The 19,571-nt window shown below is 35.9% G+C and overlaps 1 protein-coding gene across 1 annotated transcript; it reads right to left on the reverse strand.

Moving 5' to 3' along the window:
- Window positions 1-5,998: 5,998 nt before the first annotated feature.
- On the reverse strand, window positions 5,999-17,908 carry LOC132555437 (innexin unc-9-like). The gene is made up of 2 exons (XM_060219787.1): window positions 17,697-17,908; window positions 5,999-10,759 (listed from the first exon to the last, which is right to left on the reverse strand). Exons 1-2 carry the CDS (start codon window positions 17,699-17,701, stop codon window positions 9,559-9,561), a joined length of 1,206 nt encoding a protein of 401 aa, XP_060075770.1. The 5' UTR covers window positions 17,702-17,908; the 3' UTR covers window positions 5,999-9,558.
- Between the last annotated feature and the right edge of the window lie 1,663 nt (window positions 17,909-19,571).

Consider the following 19,571-nt stretch of genomic DNA (forward strand, 5'->3'; position numbering starts at 1 on the left):
ATTAGTCGTGTATATATCATCATAGTCACTAATGTAAACATACAGTTAAAATTGTCAAATTTCACAAATAGTGTTATTACTATTACTATCACAATACGCTAATTTCAGCTAGTCCAACGTTCTCCTGAAATTCAAATCAAACCAGAAAAAAAGACAAAATCTAAACGTTTATTTCTTTTTAAACCGTGGTGAAGAGGTCAGAACATACACATAATCCCAAATATTATCCAGTAAAATTAAAACGCCGTGAAATAGATATTTTTATGTGTGTTTGTCACATACCTTGTATTTATATATATATAACACCGGGATACAATGTAAATCTATTTTCGTCTCTTGAACAAGTTAAACTTCAGCTGTTTTGATGTCTGCTTTCAAAGTGACAAGTGATCTTTTTTATTTCGTCACTTATTGCTATAACCGCAGACTGATACAAATTGTAATCTGATGATTTAGGTAGTACACAGGTAAAAAAGTGTAACCCTAAATAAAGTGTATTGTACACTAAAGACAACAAGAGTGCCGTGGACACAATATATGCCGCCACAAAATATAAAGATCAAGATAAAATGGCATAAATCTTACAAAAATCAAAGCATCGAGAGGTCGTCCCTTCATGCACATCAACCCATTGTAGTTGTGATATTGAGCAAGTTTCGTGAAAATCTGATGATTACTTTAGGAGGAGTTGCGTTCACAAGACTCCACTATGAGCAAGCTACAGATACAAAGTTGAAAATTGCATAACTCTTACAAAAACCAAAGAACCAAAAAATCGTCCTTCATGCACCCATTGCAGTAGTGACATTAAGCAAGTTTCTTGAAAATCTGATTATTATTTTAGGAGGAGTTGCGTTCACAAGAAACGGACGTACGGCGAGACGGACGAGATGACGCCAATATACGACCGCCTCCGGCGGCGTATGAAAAGGCAGATACTTATCATACCTGACGCTGTATCGTGTCGTAAAACCTGTTATGATACCATCACGTGATGGTCAGAAGTTTTCGTCTCTCGATATCAATATCTACGGACTTGCTGCCCAGCAGGACGGCGGAAACATTTAAATAGATCGGTTTACTGAAAACTTTTATTTTTTCGCCCAGCTGACGTGTATTAACGCTAAACCGATCACAAAATTACTTCTTTACTGTAAAGTGTCTGTTTTAACAAACATAATCCCAACCCCTCATTCCCTCGCTAAGTATTAACATATAACATCACCAATGTTAATGAGACTGCCACTGTCTATTGCACCGTTTAGTACAGTTTACATGATGCACTAAAGCAAACTGTTAAATGGAGTTATCAGGACATAAGGTTGGAAAGTATCCGTGTGTAAGGTTAGTTGCTGGAAATAAATTCCGGATATAAAAATGGAAGTAACAGGATGTAAGATTGGTAGCGTCCAGGTGTTAAGTTCGTTGTGTCCGAATGTGAGGCCGGTAGTAACCGTATGTCAGGTTGGTAGTATCCGAATGTAGGTTGGTAGTATCCGAATGTCAGGTTGGTAGTATCCGAATGTCAGGTTGGTTAGTATCCGAATGTCAGGTCCGTAGTATCCGAATGTCAGGTCCGTAGTTAGCATAAGGTTGGTAGTACACGGATATAAGATTCGAAGTGTCCGGAATTAGGGTTGGTTGTACGCAGACATAAGGGTCGTAGTACCCGGATATAAAGGTTGGTGGTATCCAGATATAAGGTTGGCAGTTACCGCCCACAAGGTCTGTATTATCCGGATATCAAAGTCAGAAGTGACCGGATTTAGAGTTGGTAGTGCCCGTATATAAAGTGAGAAGTGACTGGATTTGGAGTTGGTAGTGCCCGGATATAAAGTGAGAAGTGACAGGATTTAGAGTTGGAAGTGCCCGGATATAAAGTGAGAAGTGACTGGATTTAGAGTTGGAAGTGCCCGGATATAAAGTGAGAAGTGTCCGGATTTAGGTTTGGTAGTGCCCGGATATAAAGTGAGAAGTGTCCGGATTTAGGTTTGGTAGTGCCCGGATATAAAGTGAGAAGTAAACGGATTTAGGTTTGGCAGTGCCCGGATATAAAGTGAGAATTGACCGGATTTAGGTTTGGTAGTGCCCGGATATAAAGTGAGAAGTGTCCGGATTTAGGTTTGGTAGTGCCCGGATTTAAAGTGAGAAGTGTCCGGATTTAGAGTTGGTAGTGCCCGGATATAAAGTGAGAAGTGACTGGATTTGGAGTTGGTAGTGCCCGGATATAAAGTGAGAAGTGACTGGATTTAGAGTTGACAGTGCCCGGATATAAGGTCGGTAATGCACGATTGAAGATACCTAGTTTTATATTTTTGGATCTTACCTAGTTTTATATTTTTGGATCTTACCTAGTTTTATATTTTTGGATCTTACCTAGTTTTATAGTTTTGGATCTTACCTAGTTTTATAGTTTTGCATCTTACCTAGTTTTATATTTTTGGATCTTACCTAGTTTTATAGTTTTGGATCTTACCTAGTTTTATAGTTTTGGATCTTACCTAGTTTTATATTTTTGGATCTTACCTAGCTTTTTAATCGAAAATGAAGAGTTACTTGACGATCAAACAAGTCCATCTGAACATCAGAAACTGTACTCAGAATAAATCTAAACAGAGAGAGTTGTATTTCTCTATGTTTTGATATGAATGTTTTTTTTTTGCAGAGCAATATACTACTAAGCCTAAACAGTTCACTGCCAACTGATCACGGTAGTCGTATAAAAGACAATGGCCGCCATTAAGACAAATTGCTGAACTTCCACTGCACGCCTCGGCAATAAACCACGAGAATATGACAGATAGCTTACAAAGCCTTTCTGTCGGCGTGGAACATTTTTTATATGTCGGAGTCTGTATATATGTTGTCCTTGTGAAGATATATCTGTTTAAACCTAGGCTTAACAGAGACATGACACTTTTGTGACGTCAGCAATATTTTTTAATTCAGTCTCTAAACACGAACATCGCCGTGTTTACGATCGTTATTTACTTATATGGTAATATAACCTTATCTGGGTAGCATCTTTCAGTGACACGTATTACCTGTATAAGTGGGGATTACATTTCAGCGTCGTTACAATAGCAAAGGTCTCGCTGGATTGTTTTTTTCTTGGGTAGCTGATATCCAGGCCACTTCAGAAAGACGAAACATAAAGCCCATAAAAGGCAAAATGATTCCTAGAAGATTCTGTATAAGTTTAAGCCGCGATGCGCACCCAGTTGTCCCGGGTCGTGCAGACACAGATTAATCAAATTCTAATTTAAAATGCCATATAACTTGTACACGTATATCTTCCTTGACTAAGTTAGAAGGTATCACGTTGTTTGTGGATTTATCACAAAGATTTCTTAATAAACTTATGTGTAAAAAAGTCCGTTGCCATGGTATCGACGGGCGCTAGTAATTCTACATTTCATTGTGCAACTTTTCCATTTATTCGATTCTAATTGAAGTTGATGCCCTTCAAGTAATTGTCATATTTACCAACAGATATACAAAACATCAAATATCTGTTGCCGTGGTAACGACGACAGAATTGGGTGTTTAGTATTATTATTAGTTGTATAATTACCTCCCCTGGGAAATGGATGCCTCTGATTGGTTGGGAGGTTGATAACAAGTTTATAAGCAGATTGTTCCAATCAGAGTCCTGTATCTGTGTCAGCTAAACTTTCTCAAAATATTACCTCTCAATACTTTGTCCACGTGAAACTGGAAATAACATTCGTGTGTAATCATTATGAAATAACCACAAGAATTTGTTTAATATATAAAACAGATATGCAACTATTGACAGTGCATGATCATAAATATATTGTATTATTCCTTGACTGATGAAAACCCTTTGTATTAATAAAAATATCAAAAGGCCCAAACAGCCTGTATCGTTCATATGTGTTGTAGGTTATAAACTTCCCTCTCCCCTTGTATACACAGGCCAAACATTCTGACATTGAGAACTAACGTTGAAGTCTTGAACATTTTTTTACCCAAGTGACATTGAAAGTGTGTCAAGGTCTTCCAAACAACCAAAACTTGGAAATTTATAATCGGTATTTACTTCTGTTGTCGGTGATAGTATACAGTTGTTGACTGGGGTAGAGGGCAACAGATGATCTGTTGGACCCGAAGGCAAACTGTTGCCATTTTGTTGTGCAGACGATAAGAGAAGATAATTCTAATGTAAACAAAACATCGTTATCACTCGGGCGTACTCGTATGTTTCCGTAAAGCGGTCAACAGTCCATTTGGACCGGCGAACAAAACAGTTAAACTTCCGACATTTCTTTCTCTATATAAATATATAGGAACTGAATATACAGGGTATAACAAAAATAATTATTCACAGCACTTCTGAATTACGAAACCATGACTCTCTGTATATGTATGTGGGCATGTGTTTGTATGAGAGTATGAACCAATGTAATGTGGTGTATCTTAAATATCGTCTTAAGTTTTCTTTATGTATGTATGTGTGTTTATTATTGTAGAGAAATGGCTTTGTATCGTTGTATAACTTATGCACAATCACCCTCTTCCCTACTAACACCACCTCCACAACCACCACCTCCACTACCACAATTTTGCTGGCCAAATATCACGACACTGGGGCTTTTGATATTCGAGAATAAGTGGTTTGAAGGGAAACAATGGGCCCAATGGCCTGGTATTCTATGTGTATTACACAAACACTCAGTTCTGCACTGTATCAGTTATAACCTGGAGTAAAGGTTATATTATTTCTTTTTTCGTTTTTTTCTTAAAATTTGTCGGGCTAGATCTAGAAACACCTTTCCCATGATATTCTGCTCCGCGGACTTTGGTTTATCCGAAGAAGTCTTTGACCCCTGTGACCTTGATTATGATAAACTTTTTACAAAATTTGTCAGGTTTTAAACCAGAGACCTGCCTGCCACGCTTCGAAAACTTTTCATTAATTTCAAGGAGTCTTTTTAATGTTTTAACAAATTTGATCTCGAATGTGGATCAAAATTATTTCTTTTCTGCCATATGTTGTCAATCTTCATGCGAGAGACTTACTAGCAAAACATCGTGAGTCTAGGCCCTTTGAATACTCAGAAGTCGTTTCATGGTTTAACAAATTCGACCCCTGTGACCTTTAATATGGGTCAAAGTCATTTCATGTCACCAACGTCAGGATTTATGCTAAGAACCTATCAGCCAAATGTTATGTATTTAGGACTTTTGGTGGATCAGAAAAAAAGCTGTTAAAAGGTTTTAACAAAATCGACTCACGTCACCTCGAAAATGGGTCAAGGTCATTTCTTTCCGTTGTGATTGTCAGGCTTCATCTTAGGAGCCTACCAGTCAATTATCATGTTTCTGCGCACCTGTGACTTTGAATGTAGGGTTAAGGTCATTTTTTTCGCAAACTTTGACCGACTTGATTCCAGAGACCAACCGGCGAAATAAAATGCTTTATGGTTAATCAGAAGAAGTCGTTTCAAGTTATTAATGTTTTAACAAATGTGACCCCTCTGACATTATGAAATTATGTCAAAAGTCCTTTCTTTTCCCTAACTCTGTCAGATTTCATCCCAGAGACCTACCATCCATATCATTGCTTCTCGGTGTTTTGGTTTGCAAGAAGCAGTCTTTTACATGCTTTGTCAAGTTTCACCCCTTTGACCTTGAAAATGTGTGAAGGTATTAGTCAAGGTCACTTCTTTTCTCAACCTTCGTCTGGCCGTATTCCAGGAACATGTCAGCCGATCATTATTTCTTTGGGACTCATTGTTATTGGGAAGCCATTCAAATAGAAAAGTTGACCCCGGCTGGACAGACGGACGACGGACACCGTACCAAGCTAGGGCCTGGTGAGCTAAAAATGATACATGAAGAACTCTGTAACACTGCAGAAGTTCGCATGTCCTTCTGGAAGGTGATTTTAAAACTCCCCCAACACAAAAAGGTATTTTAAAGTTTTGAAATATTCAATAAAATTCGCAAAAATACCAGAGACAAACACACCAACAATATTTAAATATATTTGTTTATTAATTTCAAAATAAACATGTAACCTTTATACATATTGCAGTCATCGTCAATTACTCTTGAAAATCAATTTTTAAAATTCTAAACACATGCAATTTTCTACCACTATTTTCCTCTGAATGTACAGTTGTCATGTAAGTGTTTACGCTATTTACAGGTCATAGCAGACCTCATCTAAACATGAAACGTCCCGAGGCCCGGATCGATGTTTCCGGCGTATTATAATTTTTAAAATTTAAAGTTCCCAGCAAAAATTCAATTGATTTTTTATCATCTAGTTCATTTTTATTAACTTCAAAATTTATAGTTGAAAAATTTACGCAATCTTTAAACAGAAACATTTAACATACTGGCAAAACAACAATTTTAAACTATTCCTTTAAATGATTATATCAATCAGGCACATAGGGTGATTTCGATGTTCAGATCAGGAGAAATTTCGTGTAAAAAATACTAAAAAATATTTAAACTTTTATGAAAATGAAACATCTTACTTCGATTTTGTAAAAAGTTTTTAAATCAAATATACAGTAAGATATAAATATCACGAATATCTATCAGCAGATTTTACCTATCACATGTACCATAATATCATTGGAAATTTATCATTTAAAATAAACATTGTATGTTTGTATGAAAGATCGGCGTTGAAACATCCATCCACACTCTTTCTCATTCCTTATAAAATGCTTTCCTTATTAACAATCTAAATATATGGAAGCGCTGTTTTCAATATTTCAAACTTGTGAAATTTCTAACACTACAAAGGCACAAACCATTACCCAACATACTGACAAGACAGGAAGGTTTGACATCGAATCTTATTTTACGAAGAACTTTCACAAGACACATAATTAAACATGCCAAACACGTCCAGAAGGCAACAAATGACGTGTTTTATCGGTGGTGTATTGTTTCCAACAAATGCAGAATTCTAGTAAAAGTTTAATTTTGAGCTAAAATATAATAACTGTACGCTGAAGTACAAAATGCTCGATATTTTCAAAATAAAAAGCTACTGTATGTATATATACATGTATATATAATGCCACTTTAAAACTCATTAACTAGGATATAACCATATAAGGAATGTTCGCTGTTGAAAACCCGCCAGTTAGCGTAATAGATTCTCCCTTTCCCTGATAGGAATGGTACAATGTTATATTGAGTATAACTGACAGAAACTTCATTGTGTATAAAATACCAAGCTCTAGCAATTCCCTAATAGTCCTTCTTTCGTTCTCACTTTCTCTCCAATCTGACAGAAAGACAGCCGGTAAACCGTGCGACAACTATGTACTGACCAACGATAATATATAAATCGCTATCGGTAAAATGCCGTAAATGAGAGCCTTCCTTTAAACGGTCGATTCATTTCAAAAGGATTCACTTCACAACAAAACGGTAAACTGGTTATCATGCTAATTATGAAATCAATCTAAAATAAAACATGGAAGAATTAAATATTATTATCCTTCATCAGTTTTCTGTGACTGTATGATGAAAATGAAATATGATGATAATAATAATAATAATGACCTTATCTGATCCAAACGCTTAGAATACATAATGGAAGGCGATTCAGTCAAAATGTATTTACACTGTACATGATTTTTTTCCGGTGTCGGATATGGGATTCGGAAGACATAGAATCAGAAATCATCACAAACTGCATAGAATTTTTAAAAATATATATATAAATTGTTCGTTAATTTATGTACATCTCTTTCATATTTAACTATTTCAGCAAATATATGATGGTTTATTTTTAAACTGGTGGGTAGCATACATAAACATAGGTAACAATATTTGACATGTATTTAAACAACAACCAAGGAAAGTACTGTGAGATCACTCTTGTCTAAATGGAAGACCACAAGTCAACGAAAAAAAATTACAAACTTTCCTTCTTTATACTAATACCCAACAAAAAAAGTGCAGATATTTTTGTTTAAATTTTTCAACAATTTAGAAAAATCAAAAAGTAATGTTGGTAGAGAAAAAACACACACAATGACGTAAAATAGATTTCTTTGTAGTTTCGTTGAGCTTTCTGGACCATTATCTAAACCATTTTTTATTTTCGTTGGTAGTGCTGACGAAAATATCACCATCAATCACAAAAAAATGCCTTCTCAAAGACTAGATTAAGGCAGATGCCTCAACGAGAATTGGAATGAAAACTGGCAAGTTTACTTAATAAAATAATGAAATTATGACGACTTTTAGTCTCAATGAAAACTCTGGAAAGATTTCATGGGCACATGACGATGTGCTACAAGCGGAAATTCAAATCTGCGAAACATCAAACACAAATAAAAATTCTTACAAAAATCTGATCTTTCATGAAGGCTTCACTCGACAAAACAATCAACTATAGACCTTTTATAAGGTTCATGATTTTTACAACTCTTTATGATATGGAGAGATTTTTTTAACAGAAACTCGATCCTTAGATGTCAAAGGTGAATGTTAGAAAAAAAAACTGAGAATTGCGTATATCTAGTGAGAACCATTCTATTACATGAATATTTGTCGATAGAACACTCCACTGTGTGGGCACACGCCTTTTACGTCAAAACCTTTTCTCTCCATTTTTCAAATTTATAGACCTAAACACACTAATGTATCCATTCATTACGAACTACCATAAAATCTAAAGGAATATACACGCAAACTTGGCAAGATACTTTCCATTCCGATAAACTTCAAAATATCACTCATTTTTAGTTACCAGAAATGCACAAGAAGAAAAAGATCCACAAGGGTCAACGTAAAATGAACACGATATAGGAGTCGTGCTTGCGTTTTTTTACATATATCCCCGATTCATTTACATGTTCATCCTTCAGGTTCTATGACTAAAACGTTTCAAATCAGATTAAAACTAATCCATTTGTTTCAAGTAAGCTTAAAAAATACCCAGTTACTATGGAAAATTTTCACAAAGATCACACTAAAATGTCATATCCTTAGAAAAGAATAAATTTCACTTATTTTATTCATTAATGATTTTTTTATATTAAATATCTTTAAGCGTTTTCAAGAACCTGATGAAAAGGGAACATGTGTAAGAAACGCTTTGCACACACCGTATATTGGACACATGACTAGAAGCAAGAGTCCTGGGCTTTTGTTCGATATGCTAACATCCTAAAAACAAGTCTTTGTCCCTCACTTCAAGTAACACAGCTAGCTCGTATACAAAAGTTTTCACACGCGCAAACCTAGCACCAGCGTCACGTGACACAGCTGTGTCAAAGTAGGTGCCACAACATGGACCTTACGCAATATGAAATGTCATCCAATCTGAGCGGGTCGGTGCCACCATTTTCTTGTCATAAGCTCATTTTGGAATGTTGGGTTTTATGTTTTTTATCTCTGGAAATGTTAAATCGTTTTGTTCCGCCAATTTGTATAGCTATCGCGCATGGCAATGCGCATGCCAGGTGAGCACCATTGAAATACGGCGCGAAATGTCATGACGGCAGTAATTGAGTAGATTATCTCTCATTTGTGCTTCCTCAAATAATTTCCACATCATGCATTGGGTTCGTAGTCTTCAGCCATCTTTTTTACGGAGTCTTTCTCGCGGTAAATTCCCCATAAATTCATGACTAAATCTGTGAGTAGAATGGCGTTGGAATTCCTGGCTACTAGGCGCAGAACGAACAGCCCATCGTCACGGAGGTAGTCATCGGCGAAAGACTTGCATATTTTCTTGTCGTCATTTCCATGTAATTGATCCTTTACCTTCAAGAATTTCTTGATGTAAGCTACTCTATTCTGCTTGACGACTGTTCGCCAAACCCAGAAACAGAAATTTCCCAATGTGAGGACGGCTACGAACACGAACCAGAACCAGAGGAAGATAAAGATCTTCTCGTTGAAGAGATTGATGGGCAGGACGCATTGCACAGTCCACCGCTGAAGATTCTGCAACTGGCGGATGTCAAAATCACACAATGTCACGCGGGGAAATCTCGCTGATTCACGAATTTGTCCACCGCCGGCGAGATCTCCAAGAACCTCCAGTCCGTACGCCGAGTAGAAGTCATGCCCCATGAATCCATTTAGAATGAAGAATTGACATATAATGTTTACGCAATAGAGAATTTTGACGAACATGTAAAGGCCAATCAGAAAGGTTCCATCTCTCTTGTTGCACAGCAAGCAACAAAACTTTGAAGCCTTTTGGCGCATGCGCACCATGAGGTTGTACTGGTACTGCCTATGAGTGTCCAGCCATCTGTCGATGTAAACAGCTATATGTTTTACGGTCTCGTCTCGTTTCTTCGGCTCGCTAGTCTGGGTATCGGCGGCCATGTTGACAATTCGCTGGACGTTAATTCCGCTATATCCATTCAACATCCTCCAAACAAGGCAAGGAAACTTGAACATGAACGCCATGAATACTAAAATGATGGGCACCCACTGATAGTAGGTGAGCTCTTCCTTATCACGAGCATCGTGCTCTACCGGGATACTATCATCCATCGGTATATAGTAAGTATTTTTAATCCAACAATAGGATTTCGTATACGAGACATACGACCCCGTAAATTGTGCGGGACACCAACACTGGATGGGGTCCCCCACATACTGACCACCACCCGTGAACACTGCGAAGATACACAGTAAAACTACCGTGTACAGATGGTTCATACGATCAATCCAATCATCATCATCGTTGCCTTTGAGTTTATTCCAGCTCGCCCAGCTCCCGAAAATCCACACAATTCTGTAAAAACATAAACGATACAGTTAAACAAAATAAATCATAAATCAAAATGTGCGAGCTTAAAAGTAATCATTTAACCTTCGTCTTTAAGAAGAAGGGGCATAACTCTATCGTCCTTAACAAGGGACATAACTCTATTAAATACCAAAACAATGTTGTAACTCTTGCTACAGCACCTCTTTGAAAATTGCAACGAAACACAAACGAATTACAGGAAAAAATCAAATTGTCTTCATATTATTTCATCAATTCAATACAACTGATATGAGGATTAAACTGTACTTTATGTATGAATACTTTAAAGTTTATATAAACACAAATGGCCACGAGTGGTTTTTTTAACACCTTTATTAAATTTCGCCTCAGAACTACTTTTTACTTCCGTTCATAAATTTGAACTGTTAACTATTGAAGACGTGCGTTCACTAGAATGTAACAAAATTTAAATTGAAAGTTATAGTAATTTGTTAAATGCACTTTATATTACAGGATAAATGTCAAAATACCAATATTTTTATGTTTAAAGTTTATGTTTAATTTGGATGTAAGTGATGCGTCTATTTACAGAGGCGTTTACTCGGTTAGAGAATGAGAAGTTACATATACTTTATTTTGTTATCTATCAAGTTGATGCGACTAAACAAGATGCCTACATATCTTTTTAAACTTCCGTGAAAATTTCTGAACTTAACCACTATCAATTCAACAAAAAACCACGGAAAAAATGCAGTTTCACAAGTTTATAATTTTTTTTTTCATTTTCAGAAAGGTGTATTCTACGTGTATAGAAACACAATACACAGTTAAAATCAAGACAGCTTGCTTATCACAGGTGGAAAGACATTCTTATCTGGTTGTGTACGAAATATACCACTAGGTCGTGCTTTTCCCAAGCTTATTAGACTAAGAACTAGGTCCGAATTAATCCAGGGGCTACCTAGTTCCACTGATAGAGAAGTTTGTTTAGGAACACTATTGACAAATCTACAACAGTGAAAGGGAGAGATTCGGCCCTGAAGGGAGTTTTATCTTCATTGCGTAACTTTGTTTCAATACATGCAGGTGTCGACTATCGGACGCCATTATAACGGGCTGTGACGTCATATTACGTCATAAAGGTAAATGACGGAAGACTGGTCGTTTGCTACTCAGATGTGAACAAGTTTACAACAGTGAAGTGTTATACACAAATCGATTTACATTGAGGCTCCCCGCAGGATTTCTATTAGTAATCTTATTTAAAGGGAGTGAAGCTCCACTCCGAGTACACAGGAAGTACATCGCGACACAAAAAAAAATACAAACAAAAAAAAAAGAAAAAAATATATATAAGAAACGAAAGCAAAAGAAAAACCCCAACGAAAACAAAAAAACAATAATTATACGTAAAATATTTGAGATGTATTTTGATGTATGGTATTGTCTGTACATCATCGTTGATGGGATGAAATTTAAACAAGAATTTGTCGTAAGTTTTAATGATTGGGCGTTGGGTTGTGTTAAAATGCAAGTTATTTCAGTGTGATAACAGTATGTGACTCTGATTTAAAAGTTATCTTAATAAATTCCAGAAAAGGTCGACACACATATCGATAATACATGACAGACGTTCTTAAAATGTCAAACAAGTATTTTATCATCGGAGTGGTCACGGTCTAAATGTGTCGGTCTCGAGGTGCTGCATCGACATGTGATCCACATGCCCTAACATACACATATACATTGTATCTCCCGCCTACAGCGACATAAGCCGTCTTCATAAACGGTTTTGTGAAACTATATAAATTTAGTTCAGCTGGAATATTATCTTCCGTTCTTTTCACTCTTTCTGTAGATCAGAAAGAGCTCATTATTCAGTGTAAATATCAATTAATATACTATATATATACACATTTTTTTCAACAAATATATCTACTGTCTGATTGATCATATTGATAATCCATCTGTTCATTCGGCCAAAAAGTATTCTTAATTTCTATATAATAACAATAGCCCTAAAACTGAGCCTTAACGTAGCGTAAATTATTGAAGGAGGTAAAGTCGCTCTTTTTCGTAGACAAATTAAACCTTATCTTAAATTTCTAATCTGGCATCATGGCATGGCTGCTGGGAAAAGATAAACATTAATTATATATGTAAAAGCATATAGAATTCCCCAAGAGGTGTACCAGCGTGCATTTCCTCACGCTAACGTGAACTGAATGGCCGGTTACACTGGATACATGGACGTCGTTAAGAGACGTAGTCAAAAAAAGTGGGCCTAATTTGAAATTCCATATCAGGGTCCTCGACATGGATGCTTGGGAAAACTAAACATAAAACGAATTTACCAGAGTACGATTTGCCGGTCTGCCGTGAAAACTTGTTTCGATTAAAAACACGGGTGACTTTAAAATGGACACGTATTTAGTTAGGGATATGTGTTCCGTTGGGAAGTATCACTTAAAAAGACATCAGGGTCTAGATTTATGAGTATAAAAAAAACTTTAGTCATTTAAAATTCTAAAATAAGATAGCAGAGTATCGATTCCTTTTCTTACAGACATAAAAAAAACAATATCATCAATCTTAAAGTGCCTAATAGCTATTTAGAATTAGTAATCTCGCAAAACATTTGTCTTAACTGCAAACATGATTTTAATATGAATATTTTACTACTAAAATGGCCTTGACCTCACGCCAACATGGACAGACTGTGAAATTTCTGTTGTAAAGTATATTATACATTCAATCCTTTGTTATCTATTTTTAATTCTTGTCAAATTATTTTGGTTATCGAATAAATATCTGCTCCCCTGTCAATAAAACTATAAATGAACTAATACCCAAGACTTTATCTCGTCGATCTACACGAAATGAGGATTTATGATGCGATATAAAAGGCTAGTTATGTAAACGTTTCCAAATTATGTTCCATTTACGAAACCATAAAATTCGCCTACACCCGTTCACTGTTACACAAGCTATTTTAAACTTTATTGTCTATATCAGCAAGATTTAAATGCAAGAATTTGATACAATCGGTTTAAATTAAATTCAAATAAGGTCGTACTGTCGGCAGCTTCAAAGGTTGATTTCCGCCGCTGCACGTCAGTGATACGAAATGTACATTATGTTTAGTTTTTGCTTCTGGCTTTAGAGAAACGGGCCGTGTATTGTTTAGTTTATCGTGCTTCGGTGCTAGCTTGACCAGAGGCGATTTCTGACGAGTTAACAGATATTGCATCATACTTTCAGGCGACAACTGTCTTATCAAAAATAGCCGAATGAATGTCTGGTCGACAACTGTAAGATAACTTCACATTAAGAATATACGAAACAGAGTGTTTTAAATTAATTTTAAACAGTTTAATTTACTGTCAGGTACAAAGCAAGCTACGGATGATATAAATCCTTTCTTGAACTTTTTTCTAGAAAGACATCTTCGGTATGATGTATTACTATAACAGCATATGACATAATTTATAACTTTGAAAGGTACACGTCTCCAGCTTAGAAATGATGATTACTGACTACATCACAAGACCTGGCAGAAATATACAGTAATATGTGACAGAAATCTTAATTAGTTATTTTCTTTTAAAAGTTTTAAAAATTGTAGGTTATATTCATATCGTTATATAACCGCGCTGTAAGACAGTTGTAGCGACCCACTGACACGATGATACATGTTTAAATGATAATTTCTTTTTTATTTTACCCTTGCTGAATATTCTGGCTGGTAATTCTAGACACGTCTCATTCATATGATCAGCATGAAGACATTCTTTATGCCTCACATGATGGTGTATGTATCAACACATTTCCTTGACAAATTGTTGTTCTATTGCGTTAGAGCATCTCCACATGTTCAAGTAGGTCTGTTTATTGGACTTTGAATATTACACAAATCGGTCAAAGGGTACAGTATCGTTCAAGTAGGGGCAGTGGTAACACTACACTGATCCGTCTCTAGAATATTCAAAATATAAATAAAATTGAGTCTTACAATAATTTTACAGGAAGTGGAAATACACTAGTATAAGGATTTAGAGAGTATTTTTGAACAAGCACGTGGGACTGGTACCTAGTTTGTGGTATATGGATTATTTGCTCGTATCCGGATTTTATCAAGTAAGAAGTTAAATCACTTTGTAAATCGTATTTTCACAAACTCGGCTAAAAAATCCCGTCGCCCAGAAAATAAATGCTTTGGTTGTGCGATTTTAAACAATGATCAACACTTCCTTTGAAGGCCCGTGAATAGTTTTTCCCCTAATATATCCTATAGCCATATAATTTAGGGCTTACACTACACATATTTTCACCTTTCAAATTAACGAGATATTTGATAGTTCTGTACTTGGTCATTTAATAAATGGACATTTATTTTCCGGTTTACACATTACAGGCACTGGAAGTATGATTTAGAATATGTATGCACTAAGTACGTCGCACGGAGAACAGCCCCGGGGTTTGCTAACTAATGTGTTCAGGGCTGGAGTGGTAGGTACGTACACGAGCTGTCAACCACTCATCTCCTACACCCCGTGGCTACAGCTGCATATTACCAGACACAGACATAGAGGCCAGTGGCTTTACGTTCTTCTATATCTAAGTTCGCGGCACAAGTCAATGTAAATACTTGAAAAAAATATGGTATAACGCATCGTAAATTATCTTTATAAGTCAAATAAATTCTTAAAGCTCCTGAAAAATATTTCTCTGACAAAAATTTAGAAATGTAAGCAATCATAACAGTACACTCGCTACAGAGTTACATCCCCTTGACCATTAGCGGAGCTCTTCAATGGCAGAATGTTGTACCAGGACCAGGGACGAATTGCACTAATCAAGCTTTGTGGTGTTGTTTCGTCGCGAATTCAGCCGATTAGTATTTAATGCTGTACTTGACAAACTATACGAGTGAGTGGCTTAGTACAGGTAGATCGCTGTGTGGTTAAATACCTCAAAATACTTCCCTTAGGTTAAAAACATCTTTATGAATCTAGGTTTAAAAATCAAATCAAATTAAACTATAGGTATTTAAAAATTATGTGTAAGGTGTATGTTTTGATTGTAAAGAATCGGACAATGGGGTTTAATTTTTTCAGTAATATTTGTTTGATCCTATGAGAAGGGAAGTATGTCTCAGTTCGCATGTATAATACCGACTGTTTACTGTAAATAAAACAGGGTTTACAAGTGCGAATTCTTGGATAAGTACAACAATAATTTGTTCAGTTTCAGGTGAATGACACTTACGATGTAAAATAAAGATTCAGTTTGAATAAATCATCAGAGTAAACTCACAAAAGTGTTAATGGTTACATGGTTGTACACAGGACCATGAAAGGTTCAATTATAGACATATATATATATATATGTAACTCCATTGTTAAAACAACCTGGCCGGACATCAAAAATGTGACATTTAACCATCGAATTTATTCCTTATTACGTTAATACAGCATAAATACCGTCATTCTCTGTGATTACGATACAAGTCACAGATGTTTTTCATCTCGAGTATCACAAATATCGGACCTTCAACTAAATTGGACAATGTTTAACTTGTTGGCCAGCTTATCTGTATCGTAATATCTACACTTAATTCCCGAACAAACCTCTTCATCTGATAAACACGCCTTATCACAACATATCTTCCTTTTATAATATTCAGGTAATATGTATCTTTATTTATTATACACCATTTTGTTTTGGTACAGAAAGATGAACGCCTGGCTTCACTCTAGACAAAACCGTTTTGTATGGTGTCCTTCCGATTGTGATTTTTAAAGCATCTTGTGATTTTACTCAACCTCTGATATTAATTTTCATATCTACAATGATAACCTCATAACAAGGGATGTGAGAGGGGTGTTTTATCAAACATAGGATAAAAAAGTATTACGGGATTCGCTAAATATGAAGACTACCCCATCATAACACCGACTACGGCTGACAATTATCATTGTAGCCTCGCCCCCTGGTATTATTTCTTATCGACCACTTGTTGTGAATCGACGGTAATTATTACATAAGTATGCGATTATCAACAGACATGCACGTACTTTACATGTGGTATATATCAAAAGCACATGAGAAGGACAACCTGTTGATTGTGTGTATCTAGAGGGTAAAACGCAGCGCGTTTCTGCTATGACATTGACAGGTATAAGAAGACAACGATTTATATGCAGGGAGTGGGAGAGACCGCGCTGAGAAGGGGTTGGAGAGGGACTTGCATTATTGAATTACGTTGCGAATTACACGGATTTTGTATTCCATTTAACTAAACAATTATTCAAAGACAGTTTGCATTTGGTGTAAAGTGCATTAATTTCTTAACAAGGGTTTAGATCCTTGGTTAAAAAAAATAAAACAAAAATCTCAGTATGTTCATTTTCTTCTCGTTAATAGCACAAATTAGTTACAACAAATGTCACACACTTTCTGCCAATTAACGCCTAGAACGACAAATATATCCGCTTGGAGCCCTATCCGACATTTTTTGTTATTTGATTGCCCCGGGGTAACAAATCTAGACCCACGCCTTTGTTTTGTTTGTTGACGGGGCACGCTAACGCTATGAGTGGATGGCAGTATTTAATAACCACAAACTAGCAATACCCATTAAACATCAGAGTAACAACATATATAGAGAGAGTGCTAGATACAGTGTGTTTATGGTCACCCCTCCATCTAAACTCTCACGACGGCTTCCATATCACACACAGACCCTTCACAAACATGCTAAACACATGTTCACTATTAAAAGCCCACTGTGGTATCAAATAACACTAGCGAAACACAACTGGTGTACAATTCCCACCAAACTCGGGAGCAGTATTTAACGTTTCATTAAACTAGGGTGAAGTTTCGTAAACAAAATATATGCAGTGTAAATCGGTATTAGAAGGAACACGAGCGAGTATATGTATATAAGTTTACTTACGACATGTTTGGTCTCCCGTCACTCTTTAAACACTGTCACCAATGTCCACCTGTCCTGATAAACGGACCACGTATGTGTGAAACTCCACGAAAGGTTTTCCGCTTGTACCTAAATGTACAGTAATACGTATACAAAATTCACTCTTGAATTCAATAACTTAAAAAACGAAATGATTAAAAATTCAAGCCATCGTTCCAAGTGTTCGAAACAAAATGTGTTGAGAAATAGGCGACAACTCAACAGCAAGTCATGCATTCAGGCAAATGAAAGTAATCGTCCAATCAGATTGCGTGCAGTCTGGGGTTAGAGGTCAATTTTGTGTAAATGTGTGTAGGACTGAGACCGTGTCTTAGTGTAGGTGAACAGCTAGCACTGTAGTCTACAAGCTCGACTATTAAAGATATAGAGATATATAATAGCATATACTCGGCATAAAGTATTTGATTTCATATCACATATCATAACAATATGATACCGAATTTCTTTCTTGTCCTCGCAACCACCATGATTACAAACATGTTATTTTTTTAGTATTGCAAGTGAAATTAATTACATGTATTTCATCACATCATCTGCCAATCCTAGAGATTAAATTCTAGAGTTATAAATCAGATCAAATGGATCACATCTTGTCGACATTGAAGTATTATCTATATTTAAATTTCATTTCAATGAGTAACACCAAACAATGAATATCAGTTTATTAATTTTATTATTAAAAAAAAGACATTTTTTGTCAATGTTTCAACGGATTTTAACAAAATACTATTTGATGAAATTAATTGAATTTCTAGAATTTTCTAAGCCTTTTACGTAAAAGCACTGTATTGTAGCCAGTTAACGAGAATGATTTTTTTTTCATTGTGTGCGATATCGCTTATGGGAAAATATTTGAGGAAGGGTATGATGGAGGGATCTTAGCGCCATAGAGCTCCTGCTGGAACCTCACTGTACATCCGACATTGATCCCATAGTCTCGTGTATTCTAGGAAAATCGGGGTCTCAAACTGTCTTATCCATCATATTACTTTTTTCACTTTCCCCTACATGGTTACTATAAATAGCATGTTCAAGTATCTCCTGCGTGATCTATAAGGAACAGACCATATTTTACAAGACAGGAAAACCACATGCCGTTTTGACAATAGAAGGACTAGTTTACGACGTCAGTTACAATAATGGTCCGTCGGGACCACCTGCAACTTAGAAATCATGTATGACCTATATATTGTGAATTTAACATTTAATTAAAAAATGAAAGAGTAAAACCTGATAGATGAATTCTAGTTTCAATCAATGCATGAGTCAGTGAAGTTCTATAACATTCAGTAGATCTAATAAACAAAACAGTGACATCAAAATCACATATATGATTTACATAACTTACAGGTCAGCGACATATATACGACCCGTGGATTGTAGACATATGTCAAATGTCACTATAAAACAATGGTCGACAGTAGCACGTGCACTTACTCCCCTGAAGACTATTGCTGACCTACATTTGGTTGTCACAATCACATTTTCCATTGTTTTAGAACCCCAGGGTTGCAAATGGACACCAATTCTGAAGTCCGATAAAACCTGTAAATTGAAATTCTATTTTTGCGATATTTTTAAGATTTTATTTGATTTTTGGGATACATTTACGATCTCCATCACCCACTTTACCTGAATTTCATAATAACTAACCTGTAAAGATATTTTCCAACACGCTGTCACCTGTTAAAAGGAAATAAACGTCATTCACCTCAGAAATTGGATTTCATTTAATCATAAAATCACAGTAATTGTTTTACTTTAAAGAGGATTTATCATACTAACTTTCCGCATTGTAAAGCTATTGTCAAGTTGTTTTACATGATACGACGAGCA

Source organism: Ylistrum balloti, unplaced genomic scaffold (genome assembly GCF_031769215.1).
Source record: "Ylistrum balloti isolate Yb309-2 unplaced genomic scaffold, AGI_CSIRO_Ybal_v1 Utg370488, whole genome shotgun sequence".
Lineage (NCBI taxonomy): Eukaryota > Metazoa > Mollusca > Bivalvia > Pectinida > Pectinidae > Ylistrum > Ylistrum balloti.